Source organism: Zonotrichia leucophrys, chromosome 6 (assembly GCF_028769735.1).
Source record: "Zonotrichia leucophrys gambelii isolate GWCS_2022_RI chromosome 6, RI_Zleu_2.0, whole genome shotgun sequence".
Lineage (NCBI taxonomy): Eukaryota > Metazoa > Chordata > Aves > Passeriformes > Passerellidae > Zonotrichia > Zonotrichia leucophrys.
The window spans coordinates 23,753,095-23,777,256 of NC_088176.1; the positions used below are offsets into that span (position 1 = coordinate 23,753,095).

At 41.3% G+C, this 24,162-nt stretch overlaps 1 protein-coding gene across 13 annotated transcripts in view; it reads left to right on the forward strand.

The window, feature by feature from the left end:
- ZMIZ1 (zinc finger MIZ-type containing 1) overlaps window positions 1–24,162 on the forward strand; it is a 346,373-nt gene that overhangs the window by 289,059 nt on the left and 33,152 nt on the right. For 12 of the 13 annotated variants that reach the window (XM_064716346.1, XM_064716344.1, XM_064716343.1 and 9 more), the window contains 3 exons: window positions 6,222–6,366; window positions 21,388–21,502; window positions 23,702–23,919. In XM_064716346.1, the coding sequence (XP_064572416.1) occupies window positions 6,222–6,366; window positions 21,388–21,502; window positions 23,702–23,919 (478 nt within the window). Of the gene's footprint in view, window positions 1–6,221; window positions 6,367–13,421; window positions 13,842–21,387; window positions 21,503–23,701; window positions 23,920–24,162 lie in introns of those variants that run through there. The other variant, XM_064716353.1, reaches the window with a different exon arrangement.

The following is a 24,162-nucleotide window of genomic DNA, read 5'->3' on the forward strand; positions in this document are numbered from 1 at the left end:
CTGCGAAATTCGTACTTTTGCCTTGTAATTGGCTTTGTGTGTACTCCTTTTGTGCTGTCAGCGTTGAGGCAGACACACAGAGGAGCAGAAGCTGGTGTAATGACAGGCAGGGCTCCTCTGTCACAGGGTTAGGCCCTGGAGCAGTACCCTGAGAGAACTGCAGAGGAGGGACAAACACAAATCTCTGCTAATGGACTGTCACATCCTGGGGTTGTGGCCTTGCTTTGCTGCCCTGACCGACAGGTGAGCCAGCCACTGCCAGGCTCTGCTGGGCTATGCAGGGAGGAGAGCTGCAGGAAAATCAGTCCTTGAAATAGTTTGACATTAGCGGTTTCTCCCTCTCTCCATCTCCTAGCTCTTTAAAAGCAAAATGGCTTTTAAAACACATGGGAAACATCTGATTTTCGGTTTCACAAAATTGCAAAGATTCCATCCTTTTAATGCAATTGACCTTATTTTTCTAATGCTGTCAGCACATTCAGCTTTAGGTAGTTAACATTTTCAGTGTATTTTTCCAAACATGATATAGTCTCCATTTTTCTATGTAGAAAGAATAACTGCTCTGAATAACCAACACAATAGTTATTTCCACTCCTCTCATTCTCTTCTCATTGCTGCTTCCCTTTCCTCCCTACCACATTACCTCACTGGATGCTTTATGAAAACTGTATTTAGATTGCAGTCTGTAGAGGAGAGAGCAGAAAGCACTCAGTAGCTCTGTGTTCTACTTATCTGGAATTCTCCATGTAAAAAAATACAGACTTGTTTCTAAAAGCAATATAAAATTAATGGATATGATTGGTGAAAAATGATGTATTTTCTTACTTATGCTGTAAATATCTTTTCAGCCAAATGCATTTCCTTCTGAGACATGAAACCAATCTAGTGAGATGGTGCTGAACAGATAGTTCTCCAAATCAAACTCCTCCTTTTTTCCTAATATTTTCATTGCAGCAAATAAGAAATACGGATCTGCCAGTCTGCCTATTGAACTATCTACTGCAGCTTAACTGCAGCAAGGAAGCAGTAATCCTATTGTGCTCTTCCAGCAGTCTCCCGGGAAGCAGAAGGCATTGAAATTACTGAGCTGTTGTCCTATCCCCTCCTCACCTGTCTTTGTGGCTGTAAATATAGTGTCTGCCTGTAAATAACAGTTTGCTGCACCTTTAAGCACGTTCCCTAACAAGAGGCAGCGATTTACTGAGGTGATAAGCTGTAACTAATACTAGGGTATCATAATGGGTAAATAGATTAGCACTGTGCTTCTCTGTATTTTGCTTTCTAGGGAGCTGCAGCTCCTGCACTCGAGGTGCTTACTGTGGCACTTTGCAGTGCCAGAGATTGCAGCTCCCAGGGCCGGGCTGGGTGCAGCTGGGGAAATGCAGCACTGCCTCTCTGGGGCAGTATTGGCTGCACACCCTGGTTGCTTTACTTTTTCTGGTCCCTGGCCCAAAAAGGGCTGTCATGGGCTGTACCAATCTTCTGTGCTATGGCTATAAAATCATGTTTGACCTGCATCTTCAGCATCCATCATGTAATGTTTACAGGTATACCAGCATCATTTGTTGTCAAGAAGTATTAAGTGGGGCAAGCAGCCTGGGCATGATCTGTGGCTTACCCAGCTCAAGCTCCTTGATTTTCCGAATGGAAGGGCCCCAGCACTTACCAAGCAGCTGTGCTGCTGCTGGGTGATGGGCAGTCGTGGCTGTAAGGGATGGAAAGGTGCCACAGAGCGAGCAGTGGGGGCCTTGCTCTCTGTACTGCCTGGCAGGTTTTCGGCACAAAAGGGCCCTTACAGGAAAGGAGCAGTACCAGGGGATGTGGCCGGTCCTAATAATTGTGTCGCAAATCTTGTGATATTTGGCATGTTCTTAAAGACTTGGCTCCTAGAGGCAGGGGATTAAATAACAATTGCTTCCTTTCTCTTTCAAGTAAGGCTTAGCTCTGTGGTTGCAGAGAAATGCTTAAAATGTGACTTGGGCTGACTGGGAAAAAAAATAAAAATTGCCTTCCAGCCTTCTTTCCCCTCCTTGTCCCCAGGATCCCAATGTGGATACATTGCCATGTCTTAGGATTTTTTTTCAATGAAAGAATTTAAGATTATTGGACACATCCAGAAGGACATAAAGTGTTGCCAACTTTGGGTGCGTGGGAGTATTTATGAGTTTTTTAAGGAGAGGTCAGTCACATTCTGTGCTGAGACCCACTCTGCGATGTCTGGTCCTCTTCAAAGAATAGAAAAACAAAAATGTGACCGGGTAGCCGCAAGCTGAATATATCTGAACTGATTTTTTTCTCTTGCTTCCTTAGGGAAACCCCTTGGGCTAGTTGTAATTGAAATTTCTCTTGTTTTTAAATCTGTATTTCTGCTTTTCACAAATGTGAAAGCTGAGGCTGCTCTGTCTGTGCTGGTTTCTTAACGCAGTCGTCATTAGCAAATCGGTATTGATTTATTCCTATGGAAATAGATCAGTGCTAAAAGTGAAATGCAATCCCATTAAGAATGATACAGGTTTTGCAGATGGAGAAAAGTAGGTCAAATATTACACCAATCATGCCAGAGAGTGTCCCTTTAAGCCAAATAAATGTGTGAATACACTTAAACTGTCAGTACGTTATTTGATTGCCATTATTCTGTATCTTTTTGCATGAGCTAGCAGAGCCCTCTATGACTGAACAGGAGTTGAAGGAAAATGTCAATTTTGGTGTATTAACCAGGTTGTATTTTACACCTGGGCTGTGTACAGGGCTTCTTGGGGGCTGTGTGCACATGCAAGCATTCTTCCTTTCCTCTCGCTGCAAGAGTTGAGTTCAACTTAAGCAGGAAAGGCACATCATTGTATGCAAGGGACATTGTAGCAATGCAGCAGAGGAACTCGATTTAAATCTGATCATTAAACTGCCGCAGCAAGGGGCTGCGAGAGACGGTGTGGATGGTCCATCTGCAAAATCTGTGCTCCTGTTGTACAAGGAGGAGGGGCCGAGGGGGAGAAAAAGCAGCTGCTTGGCTGTGCTATGAGAGGGTGAGACTGACTGTTGGCACCATCTGTAGCTGTCCTTTGTGCTTGCTGCTTTATCTGTTCATTATAGTATGATACTGAAATTCTCGTGCTTTGAGTGTAAATGAGTTGAGATACGCCTAATACTGTCAGCATAAAAAGCAGTAACTAAGTACACTAAAGATGAATAGTGTAATCTGTAAATTCATTTTGAGTTTGTTTTATCTTGCTTGAATAGCCCAGGAAGTGATGTTCTCCAGAAGCCAGCTGTACCAGATGTGTGTTGGCAGGGTATATATTCATCTTACCGAGCAGAGAGCAGAGCACTGGAGGTGGATGGGGCAGGAGAGATGGGAGGCTGCCCTGTGTGTTCCAGCAGAAGGGAGCAGACTCTTTAGAGGAGGATAGAGCAGGTCAGAGGGGAATTGCTAACTCCTAAGGTGGCTACAAACAGCTTTGTTTTCATTCCATACACAAATACCAACGCAGGGAAGAGTGTGATTATTATACATGGTACATGAGTTGAAATGTCCTGAGGGAGGAAAGGTTGAACTATAATGAGTGCTGATAGGGATGAGTAAATTTCCTAGGTTTTTACCTGCAGTCTCTAAGTTTCTAAAAACATGAGTCCTCTCCAGATAACTTGTAGAATAAAACCATCCAGCTTATCTTGAGGGCCTCTTTTTTCTTTGATGGTTTACATTTTCCCTTTATAAATCTGTGTACTGGATATTGGTAATAATAACAACTCACTAAGATGTTTTCTTACCTTCACCTCACCAAAGCAATGCTCTCATTGGCACATTCTTTTTCCGGGAGTTACACTGCTTTTTTTCCAAGCAGGTTTGGGTTTTGTTTGCAGATTCATGCCCTCAGATCCTTTGGGTTGTTGCTTTTTATCTTACTTGTCAAGTGCACATAGGTGTGCAGAAGGAGCAACTCCCTTCTCCCATCATAGCCTCGTCCAAGATGGATGATTCTGTAGTAATTACACTCGGCTGTGGAAGTGCTCAGCATCCACTATTACTCATCCACTATTACTCGGTGATGGCTGCGTTAAGTGTTCGGCAGAACACTTTGTTCGTGTTTCCCGAGCTCAAGTGGCTGTGGGCAAGGGAAGAAACCCTGTGAGGCAGGAATTTGTATTTCCAGGCGGCTGGAAAGGGGGAGGGGGGCCTTTGTCACTGGCACATTAGTAATGATATGCCAGGGATAAAAGGTGAGTATAATTTGATCAAATGCTTGTTGACAGATTCCTTGGCTAATAGAGAAGCAGCTTAGACTGACACTCGTTGCTGGAATACTTCACAGAGCTGGAGGGAATGCTTTTTGTAGGCTCCGTGTGAGGCTGACAGTTTCCCAGTGACCATATTTAGTTACATAAAGAAACGATGGCCCCCTTTTGTCACAGCAGAGCTCTAAAATGCCTCCCTAAACACCTCTCTTGACCTTCTGCTTGATAAATGCAATAAAATTGCTACCTCTTCTTTGTCCAAATGCAATAAAATTACTACCCCTTCTTTGTGCTAATGTGTGATTAATTCACAGCAGTGGCCCAGGCGATAAGTATTTTTCTTATGTGGCCATTTAACTTGAGAAAATCCAACTGTTTCTTTTACCATACTTGCGTGTGTTTTTGGTAAAGCAGGTTCTTTTTTCTGCCCCACAAATATGACTTTACAGTTAGTCTCTTTGGAATTTATTCTGTGTTAACAGTGCATGTGAGTAGCTGCTGGGAAAAGAAGATGGTGTACTCAGAAATGATAGTTAGCTACTGCTTATGATTGTTATTTGGTGAAAAGAAAACCATTAGAAAATTAAGACATGAAAACAGGAGCCTCAATTTCAGAGGATTCTGCACTTGTCTCTTTTAAATGAGCAAGCCTGAAATTGCATCTAGAGTTTGTTACTACCCTAAACCGCTATGGCAGCTTGGGTTTTCAGTAGTCTTCTGGTTCTCACCCACCCATATAATCTGTTGATTTGTGTTCAGTCTGCAACACCTCAGGAAGGCACGTAGTTAAAAATTAAACATGAAGCGTTTTTTTGTTCTGAGGGTTTTGTAAATCATCCTTTAAAGAAGAAAAAAGCCCAAGCACTTCCACTTGAAAAGTTGATTTCTTTCCACTGCAGGATTTTTCAATTAGTCTGCACTTTGTTCCAGTTAAACTCCTCAGTGTGTTCTCATACCTGGATGACTTTTTAACAGAGCCACTTCTGATGTTGGAATTAAATAGGCAGCTTTAAGGCTCGGGTGGATGTTGCTGGGGACTTCGGTGGGGTGTCTTGGCTGGGTGCGCTCATCGGAGCAGTGCAGTCAATTTCTGGGGCTCTGCTTACTGCAGAGTAGGTGGTTTCTATAACAGGGCCTGGTCTTTTCTGAATGTGGGTGCATAAGGGAGAGGCCACATTTTCAGGAATAATGACCCCTTTCATGTCTTGAGTTGCAAGCTCTTCTTCCCTCTAAGAGATCTCTGCATCTTCATAGTTCATAAGCATGATTTTCCTGTAAGCACAGAATTACCCTCATTGACTACAAGATTAGGCACATAATGGAAATACACATTTAGGGGTTATGTTGGGTCAGATATAGATTTAAGTGCCTAACTTTGTATCCATACATCATTCTCCTGTTTATCTATTCAAGACTGGTAGCTCATAGCAGTTTTGGAAATTAATTTGTGCGCATGGGTTTCTCTCCAATTAATCTTAAGAAAAAAACCAGCTGAATAGAAAAGAGGTCTTTTTTTCTTTGCTCACCTCTGCAAATGATGTCTTCTCTGTGTTTTTGTTATGTTTCTGTTAGTGTGAAATGAATTATTCTGCATCTTGCTTTACTTGTAACAGCTATCCCATGTCCTTTTGCTTCATCCATTCTTCGCCTCTGTGCTCCTGGGCTATGCAGAATGTTTGTAACTTGGGTAAAAGTGTTCTAATGGTAGTGTAGGGCAATTACAGACTGAGTTTGATAGGATAAAAGTTGTCTTGTGCCTCCTGAGCTATGCAGAATGTTTGTAACTTGGGTAAAAATGTTCTTATGATAGTGTATGGCAATTAGAGACTCACTTTGGTAGGATAAAACTCTGAGTGGTGGTTCATGGACCAGCTTTGCATTCATGGTGTTTGTCTAGGTCATGACTCCTGTTACAGTGGCTTGCACCTGCAGGGGGCTGTGCTGGTTCCTCAGATATGTGCTCACTGCCATTTGTTCTGTTTGCACAGCCCTGCTTTCATCGTGGTGTGAGGAGCTGGGACGGCTCTTGCTGCTTCGCCACCAGAAAAGCCGGCAGAACGACCCTCCCGGGAAGCTCCCCATGCAACCCCCCATGAACTCTATGAGCTCCATGAAACCCACCCTCTCTCACAGGTGAGTGTGGGCCCAACCCACAGCACTGCAGGCTGGACAGCGTGTTGTGTGACAGATCTGCTCCTCGAAATGCTTGGTACCACTGCTGGGGGCAGTGACGCTGTTTCATGCACTGCTCAGCACTAGGGACAACAGGGTATCTGTAATTACAGCAAGCACTAAAGAAACTCAAATTTTCCCTTTGCTATTGCCCCATGCATAGTGAAGTGACACCTCTGTCTTCAAATCTGTGCTCAGATGAAGTGGGTGTGCTTTCAAGCTTCAAGTCATGCCCTAGAGATGAACTTGTACCTCGTGTCTCTCATCAGACATCTGCCCGATGTTTATTTAAATACAATTGGCTTTTCTTGATGTTGAAAACATTTCGCTGATGTTCTGTGTTTTAACCATTATTGGAAATGTATTACATGCAAAGCAATTGTCCTGTGGGTGTAGCCATAGATCAGAGGATGTCCTGTACAGTCTTGTATCAGGTGAGGATCAGACAGCACTTGTGTTAATATAGAGAAAACATGGATGTTAAAGGACACTGAAAGAAGATGATGTGAAGCCTTTGATTACCAAATTATTTAGAGGATCACTCTTTGTAATTCTTGTCTGCACAACCTAGGTCAAAGCAAAAGCTGGAAACAAAGTGTAGACAGGATTGAGCATCCATTCAGTGCTTTATGTTTCTGGGAGTTTTTTTTGAAGGATTTATTTACCTCAGCATCACATTAAAAAAAATCACAAATAGTATAAATTTGTTTTATGTAGGATTATTTTGTTAGTAAAGGACTATGAGAGTGCAGTGAGTCTAAATTCCTTGTACCTAAGTTCTGTGATAGCCTAACTAACTTGAACTTTTGTGTTAGAGTGAAGCTTAGGGACATCTTTGTACCAGTGCATTTGCATATGCAAATCTGTTTGCAAACAGTTTTGGGGGTTTGGGTTGGATAGTTTTTCATTATTTTTGTTGCATTTATGGGAAAACCATGCAATAAGTATGTCTTTTACTTCAGCCCTTGAGAATAAATGAAGACCTTTTTTTTGAAGTATAATTAATATATCATCACTGGCTTTTCAGAGTACCTAGATTTCCTCTTTTTTAGTTGCTTATGAAACGACTGATTGTAAACACATTTAACAAAAAAACTCCAAAAAACCAAAGAAAACTTAATATTTTAAAATAATTTTACACTTGGGAGCAGCTTTTAAGAAGACAAAGTGAAATTAGTGGCTAGTCTGATGAGAGTGTGGTGCACTATATGTGCTCTCTTAGGTGTAGTTTTGTAGTTTTTAGATGCCTGATTCTCATTTGACCTTTTAGCCTCTGTTCCTCTAGAGTCTATAAAGTAAGACTATCTCACAGGGGCTGTGTGCTACATTACTAGATAATAGATAAGATAGGCACAACTCACTTCTTTCATGGCAATTTTCCACAGAAACTGTCACATGTCAAAAAAGAAATACTTTCTTCTACTAAACCTAAATACCAGCATTTCCAGCAGCACCGAGTCATACAATATCCTGCCTGTAGCAGAGCAGCCTGATCAGTGTTAGGCAGTCCCTGCATATTTCTCTCGAGTGTTGCCCTTGAATTGCCCTACTGGGGAAGACACGGGGAGCAATTTCTAAATTACTCCTCTTTACCTATGAGATGCCCCTCTAGAAACAAAATTTCTGTGGCATCACTTCTTATATACAATAACTGCAGCAGCCACTTTGGGGTTTGGAATGTTTGCATCACTGCTTTGGTGTGCGCTGTTGTCTGTAATTTTATTGTAACTGCTCAAAGTCTCTCAGGTGGTACATTAGAATGAGACATCCTGTGGCTCTCCAACTTCTTTTTCCACCTGGAACTGTTTATTTTCATGCATGTTTTGTAATCAGTCTGTAAGACAGAAGTGAAGTATGGTGTGAAGAAGAATTGAGTCTTCTATTTGTTTTAATTAAACAAAAGATGAAAAGCCATTAAGTACAGTATTAACTACAATCAGTGATGAACCTGTTGATGAAGCACCATTTGTATTTGCATTAGATTACAATTGGGTCAAAAGCTTACTATTAAAGTTCACAGTATCTTATCTCTAATCCACAAGACTTTTCTGTTAATTCAAACAAAAAAAAAGTTTGCTTTGTATTTCCTTAAACAATTAATGTAGCCAGCTATTTCAAGTTTTGTAAAAGAGCTAGATATTAAATTAGAACAACCAAGACCATATGCAAGAACCTTACTTAACAAAGGCAATGTAGATATATGTGAGCTGCTGATTATCATGAGACACACAATTAAATCCCTCCCTGTCATCAGTCGATCTTGAGTACTCCACACAGAGCTTTTTCTGCTGTTCCTTTTACTAGCAACAAAATTACCCACAACTCTAGTCAGGGGACTAGAATCCTGATGTAGCAGGCACTACAGAAACACAGCTGCTTAGTTTCAAAGTTGAAACGGGGCTCAGCTATTTAAAATAAATTGTGACTCAATAATGTATCACCAGAATCTAAATCTAAGGATTTATATTTAATAAACTGTGGGCACTTACACTAGAAGTAATTCAGGCCTGGCCTGTTTTTAAGAACAATCTTTGATTTTTAAAAGTTAATTGAGCTGTGAAAGAAAACTGAAGTAGACTGATCAAGGAGGGCTTTCCCAGTGTTACTGTTGGTTAAATGTACTTACAGAGAGCAGAATGAAAGCCATGTGAGGATGTGCACACATGCAATAAATGCTTTCAGAGTAGAGACTGTCTTGTTAATTTCTTTCTAAATTTAGTTCTTCATTAACAGAATGATCAATTGTTGCATACAGAAAAAAGTCAGCTAAATACCTACTGTCTAATGTAGGCCAGTTGGCTGGATTGCAAACTCCTGTGCTTTGTGAACAGAATGAGCACTGGGCTGTCAAAAAGAACCTCCCAATCTTAGGGGTTTTTTAAGTCTTTGCAGTCTAATAGTCAGCTCAAACTTGAGTGTGAGATTTTATTTTCACCTTAGACCTTTTTATTGATTAATGTGAGTAAACTTTACTCCTGTATTGAAGGACCAATGTAAGACCTATCCACCTCCTTAATCCTGTATAACTTCTAATTAAAGTCCTACTTAATGGATTTAGGGGGACTTAAGGAGAGCTGTTAGTCTTCAGGCTAGCCCTTCTGCACGGGCGTGAAATTTCCTGCTTTCTAGCTTGCAGGTAATTATTTGTGTTGTAGTTTTCCAATCTGACAAACTGTCTGTAATAACAGATACTACTCAAGGTGGCTGATTTTTGAATAAATATAAGGTCTTTGGCAAATGCTGTTATATAAGTATAAATTATTGTCATTATACACCTTCCAATGCTTTGATGAAGTTCCTACTTAACTCCATTACATTAAGTGGTGGACCTCTGTGTGTGTATCAAATTGAATCTTGGTTGAAATGGGTACAGTTCCAATCAGTCCCAGCAGGAATTGCACCCTGGTTCATTTTCACGTCAGTCTGACTCAGGCAAGCTCTGGGGGGCTTCTCATTTCTTGCACAGCTTGTAATAAAGCTTATTTGTCAACAAAACCACCTAGAAATAGACAGCTGTTAGTTGCAGTTTAGTGTGTTGCCATGAGCATCTGTAGGGTTCTTACTGTCTTCACTCTGGCTCCAAATTTTGGTCTTATGCATTAATTGCCAGCTGTCTCACAGTTAGTGACCAAAGGCTGGTAATGCCTCTATAGGGCAGTGATGCTTGATGAAATATATGAAGATAATGTTGTTTTTATCACAAATTACTTAGTGCCAAACGTTTAGAGAAAATTGAACGGTAGATGAAATGAAGCATTAATTCAATCATACAGTAGATGTGTTATTTATTACCATTAATGTTTTATGTTCAGGCAATCATAAATACCTTTTAGTAGCTAGACTTGCTTTAAAAGAGTGATTGTTTTTAATGCTTGTTTTGTCCTTTTTTTCTTCCAATTTAAACCTAAGAGCTGAACTTTCAAACTTTCATAGGAGCTCTTGGAAAAGAATGGTAATTCTGTCTAAGTTTTTATTGAGTGATAAGGACTGGCTCTTGCATTGTTAACAATCAGGAGTGAACTGGTTATAACATACTAGTACCAACAGTGTCAGAAGTTCTGTAAAGGCTGCTACCTTTTCAATTTTGCATCATAGGCTGTTTTGACCAACAGTGATAGTCACTTCAAAAAAGTCTGGGTGAGGTCAGGTTCAGCCCCAGTGCACACTTGTATGAAAACAGGCACATTGTGCATGTTTTATACATCAGTTTGAAGTAGGGGTTGCTCCATTATGTCACGTGTCTCTGGCCTGCAGGGACAAACTTTGCAAAAGAATTCATAACTCTTGAGGTAAAAGATAAAATTGTTTCAAAGCCTTTTCATCTTTCTGGTTGTGGAGTTGTGAAATAAATATAATTAGGGACTGAACAGATGGTAAATCCTAATATAAAAGAATATACCCAGTAAATAAACGTTATATTACTTCTGATTCTGCAAAAGTAGCTTTGCTGGTTTTTCCAGTTTCCTTTCTGTCAAGAAATGTTAATATTTACCATCAGGAGAGAATAGGGAAGAATTCAGAATCAAGAAATGTTTCTGTAGAAGAGTCACTCCTTAAAGAAAAAGACCCCAGAAAAATTTCTTCAGAATAATCTGCTTATGCTCTAAGCATTGCAAAGATGAAACTAGTTAGGAATTGCTCCAAAGTAATGTCCCAAGAGTTGCCCATCTCATCCTCCAAGTAAAACTACTGATACTCATTTTATCACATACACTTAATGGGGAGGAGGTGGAAAAAAACCTTGAGCCTGTTGAAGCTAAAAGAAAATTATGACTGCCTTCTCCTTGAAAACTGGTAAGTGTAACCATTAGCTGTTGATAATTAAATATTGAATATTTTCATATTTTCATGTGGGAAATCTGCATTTCATTTTAGATGAGTTTGTGGTCATTTCTTGTGGTAACAGGAAACAGCAATGGGTAACTTGATTTCAAATATGTCTTCTTTGCATGCTTGGTAAAAGGTATAGGATAAGGATCATGTTTTCTTTTGTATACACCACCTTGCACAGATGTGAAAACAGGTCTTCTCTATTGATTGATGAGTCAAAGTGAGTGCTGTTGTAATAAAACTAATAGTAGCAGGACTACTATAATTTTGTGGGATTTTTTTCTGATAAGTACATATAAATGGCTGTATACTCTGTATATTTCCTGTAGATGTTGTAGTCTTATGGTGTTAGTTTGTGATTTTTTTTAATTATAAAATGCCAGCTGATATTTTTATAAGTAAACACTAGGCAAATATTAAGGTCTGTCTGCTGACTGAGGCAAAATCTGATCTTCTCAGGATTTGTGCTATGTTAATTTTTAAAATACAGCAACAGCTTAGAATAGACAGGTATCATTCTCATGTTTGGGCCATATTGAACAACAAATTCCTGAAAACGTCTGCTCATTTCTGTTTAGTGATTATCACAGGGGTATCATGGCTCTTTGCATGAGGTCTGCTCTCAAAAGCAGGTGGTATGTGCTGAGCGTACATGATTTTCCCTTTCAAGCATATTGGAAAGGTACCTTCTGTCACTTGTTCTCAGTGAAACCAACTGATTTCTGGTGGCAGTAGGGTTAAAAATCATTTAACTGTGGCAGCACCCCTGGTTTTTAACCATTTTGACTGTCAGCACGATAAGCATGTGGTGACACTGAAAGCTACACTTTGCCTAGCCCTTTGTTGCAAAACTAATTGAAATCACTGGGAGTGTTTTAACTGGATTGAGTGCCTTTGGATAGGGCACAGCAGAATCAAGTCGGTGCCCTTCAACCTGCACAGCATCAGCCCCACCTGAGAGGTGCAGCAGTGCTTTGAGGCACAGAAGGGCCGGGGAGGGAGCTCACAGGGGAGCTCAGTGTGGGTTCTGTTCTCTGGGTACCCGCGCTGCGAGCATCGCGCTCCAGCCTGCCTGCCAGGAGGTGACATGGCTCCTAAGCAGGGAGGGAGCTCACAGTCTGGCACGTAACAATTACGGACATAAATTACAGCAAATACCTTGTCTTTTTAAACGATTTGGGGGTATTTTTGGATAATTTGGCAGCAGGATCACAGATGTATATTTTGTTTAAGTCTTGATATGTTTCTTGATGCCTTTTCTTTACATGTATCTGTTATTCATTCACTTACATGAAAATGTCACCCTCCACAGGATTTCTCTGTAAATAGATTACAAAAGGAGTGAATTCCCGGTGCTCAGTTTTGTCAATTGTTGTATTCCTGCTACTCCCGTACACTTGGATTCTCAAATCTCTCAGAATCGCATTGAGAAGGAAATAGTCATTACTATTTGCAGTGGTGGAGGGCTTTTTTAATGCTTTCCCTAAAAAAGAAAAAGGGGTTAGCAACTCGAGCTAAGACACTCTCGGCTGGTTTTCACTAGATATGACAACAAAGCCTGCTCGGCAGACAGAGCGCATCAGCAACCTGGGCAGATGGGTCGGTGACATTAATTAGACACTGGCAGTGCCTTTAGCAGCAGTCGGTGGTCTCTTGCCATGAAAGGGCTGTTCCGGGGCTGGGGAACAGCGCACCAGCCAGGCACCGTCTTCAATGTCCTCGTCTCCACCGAGCTGGGAATGCGGGGAAGGTACCACAGCCTGTTCGTGCTCTCAGCTCCACTTAACGCGTCAGGGGAGATGCGATGTGACTGTTTGTTTGCCCGTGTCCCTGTGTCTCCAACAGCATTCCCAAACTACCCTGACAGGCGGGCAGAGCGCGGAGACGGCTCGGGGAGACGCTCCTCAGACCTGTCCCTGCGCTGTCCCTCCCCGGCCAGGTCACTTGCCCGGGCTGCCCCTGCCCTGCCCTGCCCGGCCCGGCCGCTCCGTCCCCGCCCGCCGCGCTCCGGGCGCTCCCCCCGTCCGGTGCCGGTGCTGGCCCGGCCGCTGCCCCAGGGCTGGGCAGGGCTGTCCCTGCTCCCCGGGCAGCCCCGAGCCCCCAGCCCGGCTCGCTCCCCGTGAGTTGCGGCGGTGCCGTGCTGCCCCCTCCTCCCTCCCTTCCCGCCGTGCCTCTCGAAGAAAGCGGGTTTTTTTCTGTTGTCGGGGAGCGTAAATCAGCTTCATCTAAAATCTCGGAAGTGCAAGTCCATCACATCTTCCTCCGAGCCGCCTGCTACACCTTGCGTGAGTCAGACTGCAGAGCTCCCGGTGCCCTTCTCGCTGTGCGGGGCTGCTCGTGTTCCCCCTGTCTCAGAGGCAAAAGCACAAGTGGAATCTGCTCACGCTCTCAGCGGTTCCTTCCCCGGTTGTTGTAGCAGTCGCTGACCTCCAGGCACTATGAATAAACAGCAAAGCTGGGAACAAAAGGAGTCTTCTGGCTGCCATTATCTCACATTAACATAGCAGACGCGCTGCGGTGTGAACAATGCGAGTCTCATTCGCCGATAATCAGCGAGTACCCAGGCATTTGGATTACCAAGGCAACAGGCAATGGTAGAATACTGGGTGGGTGTGTTTTTTATTGTAAAGGAGCAGTCGGATATGGAAACCCAGGTATATTGATAAAGCAGAGCAGAAGGAATGCCTGGTGGCAGGGGGGGACTGAGGGCTCGGGGTTGCATTCCGACACACGTGAGATAAATAAGACATGGATGAAGCAGGTCTGTGCTGTGAGATGCAATAAAGATTAAACTGCATTTGTCAAGCTGAAAACGATCATAAGATAATTTCAGCATTTTGTAAAAGGTAACAGGTGGCATGTTAATAGCAGGGCTGTTACCGGTGGATTTTGTAACTGTAATCTGGGCTGTAGTAATGCATTGCATGGTCTACTTGTGTGACAATAGAGCTGGGCGTGATGGTTTAATCTTTTTTCCTTTTATCAGATGGATGCTGTAGTCCCCATGTCAGACAATGTAACCCCCTCTGCTTCTTAGAGACAGGAGTGGGTCTCAGCAATATTTTTGTTTCTTACCTGCATAGCTGTGATCGTTTATTCCACATGGACAGAAATAAGTGGCATTATCTCTGTATCTTTGCATGTGCACACACGTGTGCGTGGACATGTATGAAATCTGTAGTGAAGCAGGACTGTGTGTGCATGCAGGGGAAATGTGGGGTTTTGCAGGTTCAAAAACTTAAGAATTAATCTAATTATTTGGCCTAATGCATTTTTCTAATTTCAGCAAGAGTTAAAATCAGATGCAGTAACTCTTGCTGAGCAGCATGAGACTTGCAGGCATGGCTCTAAGTGATGACACTGAGTGTAGAGTAAGGAAGCACAGCAGCGAGCGTGTCACAGCCCAATCTGTAGCAACCCAGTGTGAAATGGAAGGCAGCATTCCCGCCTTGTGCAGTCATAAGTCATGCAGGCCTCACAGGCCTTGTCACAAATGTAAAGAAAAAAGTTAAGGTCTTTCAGTTTCCAGAGGTACTTTGTATCACCTGCTGAACTGCAGCTCGGTTTTGCTGTCTCAGTCTCCATGCAAACGCCCGTATTGTGCATATGTGTGTGGCTGCATGAATGGTTGTTATCAATGTGTGTGTGGATATTTAAAAGAGCAGAGGCACGGGGTGATAGCCACCTGCTAGCAGCAGGTGCCATCCAAACCACTGAGCTGATAAATGGCTTGTTGCCTTCACCTTTTGACTGCTTTGCCTGCATCTGCTCACCTAGAAGAGGTTCAGAGTGCTTCAGTGTTTGCATACAGTTTGCCAGAAAACAGCCTCCTTCTTTTTACAGTGAATTATGAAATTTCTAACTGCCTTCAGTCTTCCTTTTCATCCAGTACTGAAACAACACTTGAGGTAATTCTTTCTTGGTAGTCAAGGACTAGGTCTGGATCTGCTGTACATTTGGAGTTGGGAGAATCAAAGCTTTGCAAAGAGTTAGAGAACAATACTCATCTAGTTGGAAAGAGCGGAGGGAATCAACAGACTTGAGAAATCATGATGAGATATTTTTTGGAACTGTGTATTTTCTTTGTAAAATCTGGATGTTTGTAGTCACATCATTAAGTAGTAGAGGGAAATAAAGTCTTGTAGAGTACTTCCAAATTGGCTTTTTTCATTTTAAAATTACATAAAAACACCCAGTGGTTTGGATGGGATTGTGTTTTAGGTGTTTGCTTAGTGAAATGCAGGATGGTGCCCTGATTTATGCCAATACAATGTAAACATCTTCAGATAATAATGCAAAATAGAGGAATGTATTTCAGGAACATGTGAATCACATAGATGGCATCAATCAAAAGCTAGTTCTTGCTAGCCATCTGAAGTCAGTGATTAGTATACAGACTGACTACACCACCCTCTTGCTTTCCTCGTCTTGAATGCAAAAAGTTTATGGTACCTGCACACATCAGCTTTTAGTTTGGTTCTGTACACCACGTGTGATGTGCAGAGGTACTTAGTCTTTGGTTCCTTTACAATGTGTCATCAAATATCCTTGCTGACTGTGAGTGGTCTTCATGTTCTTCCACATTGGTGTCTCCTGGCTCTGCCATGTTCCTCTGTGTGAACAGACAGCAGATTGCATAGAGTGATTTACAGAACCTATGGAAAACACAGCACAAAAGGACAGGGGATAACTCGGTTAAATTTTGCAATTTGTGTTTTTGAATAGTAATGTGTTTATAGTAACTGTCGCCTGGGCTTTAAACTCATCTCAGGAGTTGAAACACATTGGCCAAGCACTGTAGGTGCATGAAGATGGTGCATGTATCTCAGGTGAGGAGATGCTGGCTTTGTTTCTTTGGAAAAGAATCTCAATGAAAAATGACAGGTCAGTTTCCTTCTAAATATCTAGTAGTTTTCACAAAGAAAATAACAGCAGATCTCCAAAATGTTTTTGATTGGCAGTAAGTGAAAATAAATTCTGGGTTTCACTTGTCACAGTGGGGTTTTCTTGAATTAATACTCAAGGCTGGGGATATTTTCGGTGCAACTTTGACCAAAAGGAAAAAAAAATACATTTGTTCTGTAATTTCTGAATAGGTTGTCAGGGATTCATAGCTTATAAAGTCATACTGAAGTTTGCATGTTGCAGTGCAAATACTGAATTTGAACTGCCTTTTTGGTATGAAATACTAAAATGCTCCAGAATGGACTTAGGCTACTTTTTTTCCCAATCTTTTTTCCTAATTTCTAGTGTTAGATTCATGGTGGTGTCCTAACCAAGAAGGCTTACAAACTGAATCCATATTAATAAATAAAGCTACAGGAGTGGTGTTCTCTCAAGAAATCCAAATAAAACAAAAACTAAACCTGAATGAAAGAAGCTGAACTGCCTAACTTGTGAGACAACCTAGACATGAAACTCATGTCTTGGTGCTTCAATTATCTGGGGCTTTCTTGCCCGTTCTGATTGTGGGATTTGTGATATTTTTCCACTGCAGATGCATCAGGTTGTAGGGTGGAAAGAGGGGAGCAAGGAGCTTGTTTGGAAATTGTTATGGTTTTGTTTGTATTGAAGTAGTGTCTCGTAGAGGCTCCAACCAAGAATACAGGCAGGGGGTGCTGAGCACCCTGAGCACACACCTGCCCAGAGGCAGAGCAAGGTGCAGACACAGAGAGGTGCCATCAGGCAGGAGCAGATCAGCAGCCCCAGTTTTGGGTTGTATTTGGCCTGTTCTGCTTTTTGGCCATGTGTTACTGCAAAGACGTGTTTGGCCTCTGTTGTTCTCTGAGACCTGACACCTTGTCATGAGATGCTCTCCTCTCAAGGTGTCCATAGGTGACAAAAGATGATGTGGGAGAAATGACAATCAGTGTTCCAGTGGCAATTACCTGCTCATCTTGGTGTCAACTGAGAAAGGATAGAGTTGGTAGATTTAAAGGTGTGAGTGAATTCTCTGTGTGTCAGCTACCCTTCATGTGGGATGACTGCACTTCAGAGATGCTGGGGACCCCTGCAAAACTGCAAAGCTGGCTTGAGGATAAGCAACAGAAAGTAGCCATTGGAGGCCCAGTTGTGGGAAACTTGGTTGTCAGTGGTTGGACTGAAAAGGCTTTTTTGGAAAGTCAGCACCTGGTGCAGTAGTTGGCAGATTTACAGTGTTTGAAACAGAGGTAGATGCTTTATGAAGGTAGTGTTTTAGACCTGGCCCTCTCAAAAAGTGATGTGGAAAATCACCAGGAATGTGTAATTCCAGTTTTCACTCTCCTCCACTATATGTAAAGTGCCAATGCTCTAGGGATGCATACTTCACTAAACCATCTGAATCTTTCCTTCCTCAAGGAATGAAGACATGTAAACAGAGTATCAGATACATATACAATTGCTCTAGTGACAACATAAACATATTTAAAACACATCAAATAATGCCACAAATCATGTACAAATTACAGCAATTCACTTGTATTAATTTATTCTACAAAGGTCACTTGTTATTAAGCAACTTTTATTAGAATTATCTATCAGTCTCTGTCTGACATGAAGTCTGTAACTTTTCCTTGAGACTGGATGTCTGCCTAGTACTGGGATTAAGAGAAGCTTTTTAGACCTAACTACCAATGTACTTCTTCAACATGAGTGTTATATTACTGGTGGGTTCAGTACATCTTCCAGTAGCTAAGAAATCCTTCCTCATTGTTTTATAGCAGTTTTACTAGCTCAGAGTAGTGAAACATTACTTTGAGAAATAGTTTCCCTCCCTCTCTTCCTCTTTGCTCTGTGCCTTCCTCTGCTGTTTGGCCTTTAATGCTGACCAGTAGTATGTATAGGTTCATTAGCACTATTGTAAATTTAGTCAATACTCTTTTAGTGGGCTCCAGCTGAGTCCAAACTGACTCACTGCCCTCCAGGGTGCAGTGAGAGACTTAATTACCCTTGTACAGTTCAACAGGAACAATGTCATGGGCAGCATTTCGCTTTGGCTGAAGAGGTTCAAGCTTCTTTCTTTATTGGCTGCCATTTTCAAGTTTAAAGAGAGGGATTTCAGGATAATTCACAGCTCTGTGTAATAACAGGGGAAAAGCACTGCTCTTTGCAAATGAGAATTGGATTGGTCACGTTTCATTACAGTACTTACATGGATTTTCCTTTGATGGTGGGAATATTCCTTTGGGTAGTTTTAAGGACAGAAATGGAAGTTGAAAGAGCAGAGGTGGAGGGACAAGTAATCCTCTAGTTGAGTGGCATGAGTTTCAGCATCTCTTACTGCTTGAAGCCAAGGAAGTCTGCATGTGATGGAGAAAGGGGAGGTATTGTATCCAGTATGGCAAAAGTTGTACTCTGACATGCATGTAATTGGTGATGGGCCAGAGTAAATGCTGGGGAATGCAAGCCATGAGATTGCCTTGGATTTCTCACGGGGTGACTGAGGTGAAACTTGAGGGATGAGGTTTAGGGCAGTGAGTGGATATCAGGCTATTTAAGTTCATGTTCTGCGAGGCACACCTATCACTAGTTCAGTGTTGTATAATTTTTGTGATTAATAATGTTTGAGATGTAACACTAGGTCCTGTGTTGGATTATGTGGTAGTCATGTGGTTCAATGTGCATAATGAATATTTCTCAACAAATCTATAGCTGGTCTCTTTTCCTGGCTTTTTTGTGTGGTGCTGGAGGCTTTATTATTTGTCAACAATACGATTTCTTGAGGTGTCACCCATTTCAACTGTAATACTGTAAAAACTGAGTGATTTACTCAGTATTTATAATTAGGATTAAGTGACTATATAGTGTTTGAGAACCCAGTGTGGCCTTCCACTGAACAAATGATCTATCACTGAAAACTATGGAGGAATGATACATTAAATCCTTTCTGCATACTCTAAAGGAGAGGAATGGCTAAGAGGAACATGCTCAGGAGGCAAAGAAAGTGAAGTAATAATTATAACTGCTTAAAAGCAGGCTGAAGCATTGCTTGCTCTAAGTTGGAGTGTGTTTACAAACTGTACAGCATATTTGCATTAGAAGAATCTTTAGTGACTCCGTGGTTTGATTCCTGCCTGTCATTACCCTTCTTATTTACTCATACACTTGCAAAATATTTGCCTTGCTCCTCAGGTTTTATTACCTGTCCACAGCACATCAGTGGGGAATAGAGAGGAATGTCTGCAGTGAGCCCTTTCACTGCTTATGTCATGGAGAGAGCTCCTTTGTAGTCACTGAAGTGCATGAACACTCATATGTGCCATAAATATCCAAACAAATCACAGAGCAGACATCATCAGAGAAGGAAGTAAAGTAGGAGGCATCATTCAGAGCAGGATAAAAGAGGAAATCTTAATAGCAGTCACAAATTCTGGGTTAGTCATCATTTGTCTCCATGCTGGTGGAGGGACTTGCATTGCGTCACTTGCAAATGTTAGTCACTGAAGCCATTGTTTGAGCCTCTGAGTGAGAGGGGCAAGATTCTGAGAGAAAATATTTTAAAGAAACATGGGCTAGCAGGATTTAGTGGCTGCCAGGTGTTCAGTATGCCCTTATTCACACACAGGTTTATGTGGATGCTGTCAGTGTGAACATGACATGTCACACATCTTACAGAGAATTATGGTTTACCATTAGTTTTCTCTAATAATCTGTTAAGGGAAATTATTCTTTTATCTAATTTAAATTTTTGTGTCATTTTATTCCTTGATTGAATATGGGTACTTTGAAGCAAATAGGTCAGTTCGAATTCACAGTTATGTTCTAATACATTGCTGGTGTGCTGGCAGACGAATTGTGGAATTTGTTTGAAATTTCCTAGCTGTTTGTGAAATGTATTCACTGCTTCATTTACACATTTGCTGCTGCTGTTATTGCATTATTTGTTACTCAGGACAGAGGCAGTTTTTATCACACACATGCACACTTTGTGCAGAGCAATTCCTTTCTTAAATGATTCACACCTGGCGTTATGAACAGGCTAAAGAATGAGCAGGGGTAGTCCTTGATTCTGGCTCCCAGCACAAAAGGAAGGAGTGGTCCAAGCCTGGAGCACTGTCTGGGGTCACGGGAGAGTGAGCAGGCTTTGAAGCACATTGATAGAGTGCATGTAGAGCCTGGAGAGATTCTTTAGGCAAGTTAGCCCTCAATAGAATTTTTGGTGATAGCTGGTAGTCAAGACAAAAATGCAGTTCTTGATATAAAACACAAATGAATGGTGTTTGAAAATGAAAGAGCAATGTGTGTCTGTTAAACAGTATTTTTTAATATATATATATATATATCTCTAGACGAGGAAGGATCACCTGAGTGTATGTGTATGTATATGCAAATTGAAATCTAATTTACAAGTTAATAGTACAAGAATGAGTAAATTTCAAGTGGAATGTGTTTTATGGTCATAGGATTGATAGTTACTTTCACTGGATTTAAGATATTTCATTAATTACGCTAAGTGCGTGCCTATCCTGGGCTCATTCTGAAACCACCAGCGCTTTTGTATGAAAAGAACTGTAAGAAATGTTTGCTTGTATCTGTGGACAAAGCTAATGGAAAAACCCAATCCTCTCATCCACATATTTATCTGAAAGATGTGTTGTATATCTGCAGTTGATTTTCTAGAATGCTGATTAGCTAATACCGTTTTTGGCATGCAGCTTATCCATCGTGTGGGAGAACACTATCTGAATTTCAATTTACTTTTCCAAATGATGTTGAACTGCTATTGCTTTAAAGGCTTTTCTGGCCATTTGGGGACCCGCTGCAGACAGCGGAGCTGCAGTCTGGTCTCAAAATCTAATTGAATTGATGTAAGGCAGCTGAAGCAGTGACTGTTGAAGAGTTCGAGATGAATTGCAAAAAAAATGCATGCTTCTGAGTAACTTGGTGTCCTTGTTTGAAACTCTGCCCCTGAATTTACTTTCACTGCTAACAGACCTTTTTGTGGTAAAAGCCCTGTGCTTCAATATAGCTAAGGAATTCATTCATTCTATGTGGTTTGACACAATCCCATTGCTGTTAAAGAAACTTCATGCCTCTGAGAATACTAAGCTAAGAGTGGAGGAAGTGTGGAGAGTTAAGGTAATGTCAGACGTTCATTCCTTTGTTGCCACCTGCAACTTGGCACAGTTTAAACTTCCAAAATCTCACCCTTCTGAATGTTTGTTTTTGCAGTGATGGGTCTTTCCCTTATGATTCTGTTCCCTGGCAACAAAATACCAACCAGCCTCCAGGCTCTTTGTCAGTGGTCACCACAGTATGGGGTGTGACTAACACCTCTCAAAGCCAGGTAAGCTTCATTTTTATGCCTCCTTCCCTCCAAATATGCATTTCTGCTAATGTTTGTAAAATGGAAGCTGTTTTGGAAAATCCTCTTGGGATCAATAGCAGGGTCTGTCTCCTTTGTTGTATATGATGCATTGTTTTCCCAGTCATGTCCTCTTTGGTGGCATTGAACAAGAGGTGTCTGAGAGCTTGAGTCAGTCACTCCTTTGGCTGCATGCAGATGTCAGGCTTGGATTTACCTCATATTTTACACTGCATGGTTTCAACACTAAAAACATGGGATTTGAGTATTCCCAAACCTCTTGGGAATTCAGATTGTTTGTGTTCTAGTAAAAAATTTAGCTTGATTCACCAAATGATAGTTGTTGCTTTTACCTGGGGTTGTGTTGTACTTGTGGGCTGGTGAAATTCAATACCAAGTCTACCCCACACTGAGTTGCTAACTACCAATTTTAGGCTGTATTCTTTCCAGTCTCTCCTGTTAGTGCTAACTTGGTAAAAATGTTTCAACATGCATTGGAGCACAAGCATGGGCTCTTGGCTCCCAGGTGAGAGTCCTACTTCCTGGATTTTCATTTGGTTCTCTCCACTATTAACTCTCTTTTTCTTCTGTGTTGTATATTGAATTGCACTATACAAAAAGAAGCAGCTTTTATGAAGAAGTTACCAATTACTTGTGATAGTGCACTCCCAGGGATGTGGTATAAATTAAGCATGCAGACAGTCTGGCTTTTGCTTACACCATAGGTGAAAAGCTCAAAAAACACATTACCATCTTTAATGAGTGCAAATGGTACATAAATCTAACCTGTCTTTTCTACTTCTTTCCAACCATGTGGTGCTAGATTCCATACAAAATTTTCTGGGGATTTTTTTTGTTATTTTAATTTTGCTAAGAAAATTAAAAATGAAATTGTAATGGAATGAGCCATTTGAAAAAGAAATTATTCAGAGGCCAAGTCATATAGATATTCACACAGCATTTATGTAAGCACTGGTTATGGTAAAATCTTTCTTCAATGAAACAAGAAGAGGAAACAGTTACAGGATCTAAAACATGTTTTATTTTTGTTGATTAACAACTGGAAAGAAAAGGTATCCCATCTGGGAGAGAAATAACTGAGTAAACATATTGGTCTATATTTGCCAGAAAATGAAAATATAGTTTCTTTTACACTTAAAAAGGCAAAAGGAAAGATAAAAAAATACTCTGAGTTTTGTCTGTCATAGGAGTACTGTAATGTTACTTGAACTCTTCATGGTACTTCAGATGAAGGTGCAATAGAAGAAAAAGATCTCTTGCATGAAGAAAGAAAATGCAGTGACTTTGAAGGTCACTGCAAAGGAGTGGTGTGAGACTCTAGAACATGAAGCTTGGTTATAGCTATTCAGAGCAGATTGAAATGAATGTCAGGGTTTCATGTAAGTCTTTGTGCTCTCCGAGGGAAAGGAATGAGCTGGGTTCTTCCTTCTGTCAGATGCCTGAAGCTGTTGAGTTAGTCTTCCGCAAAAACCTGAGTTTCTTCCCAAGTAGGAGACTTTCCAGGAAATCTTATGCAGGTGATCCATGGACAGCCACACTTACATCTCCATGGAAATCATAGCAATTTGGGAAAACCAATCCTTTTAACAAGCAAAACAAGTCCTTTTATACAGAGAACAGAGGACTCTTTTATAAGAAGCAATAAAAACAATCAGTAGTCTTTTAGGGAGTCAAGAATAGGTTAAACTACTGAAATATGTTCTTTCACAGTTTTTCTATCTGTAGTACCATTTGCATTGTGCCAGTGGGACTGACTACTTCCAAGTTACCTCAAAGTCCTGTATCAAACAAGCCAATCAACCAATTAACCAAACAAAAAATCTCTCACCCCTTCACACCCCCATTTGAAAAAAAAAAAAAGCTATGTCCTTTCATTTACTCAGATGAATGGTCACAGCATGGTTGTAGCAGATCTTTCTCATAAATATTTTTAATAAGCATATTAATTTGAGTTCCATCTAGTTGAAAATCGCCTGTTTGTTTGGAAATGGCAGAAGTAGAAATCACCAGGAATGTGCACCTAGAAGTCAACGAGGTCTGTGCTCATTAGAGTTCAGAGTACAGGTGGTTATGTTTTAATTTAACAACTGCAGCAAATCAACTTAATTTGCTTGAAGTAGTTCAAGGTACAGCCCCTTACTCTCGTGTTCCTTCTTGCAGGTGCTGGGAAATCCAATGGCAAATGCTAACAACCCTATGAACCCAGCAGGAAATCCCATGGCTTCTGGGATGACAACCAGCAACCCTGGAATCAATTCCCCTCAGTTTGCTGGACAGCAGCAGCAATTTTCAGCCAAGGCAGGCTCCACTCAGCCATACATACAGCAGGGCATGTATGGCAGACCCAATTATCCTGGAAGTGGAGGGTTTGGTGGCAGGTAAGATGTACTTCTCTGAGGTGGAAAATGGATGTAAATACTTGATAAAGCTTGTTTTAGTGACCTGGAAGAAGTGTCATGGGCTTATTTTAATTATATAAAGTCTCAGTAGCTATTTTTTGCTGGTTAACTGAAGCACACACTGCTTTTATAGCTTTGGAAATCAGCTACCCAAACTGCAAAGAAATTCATCACAGTAAATGGAAATGGCTTAGGTCAATCAATTAGCTCTAATAAACCCCC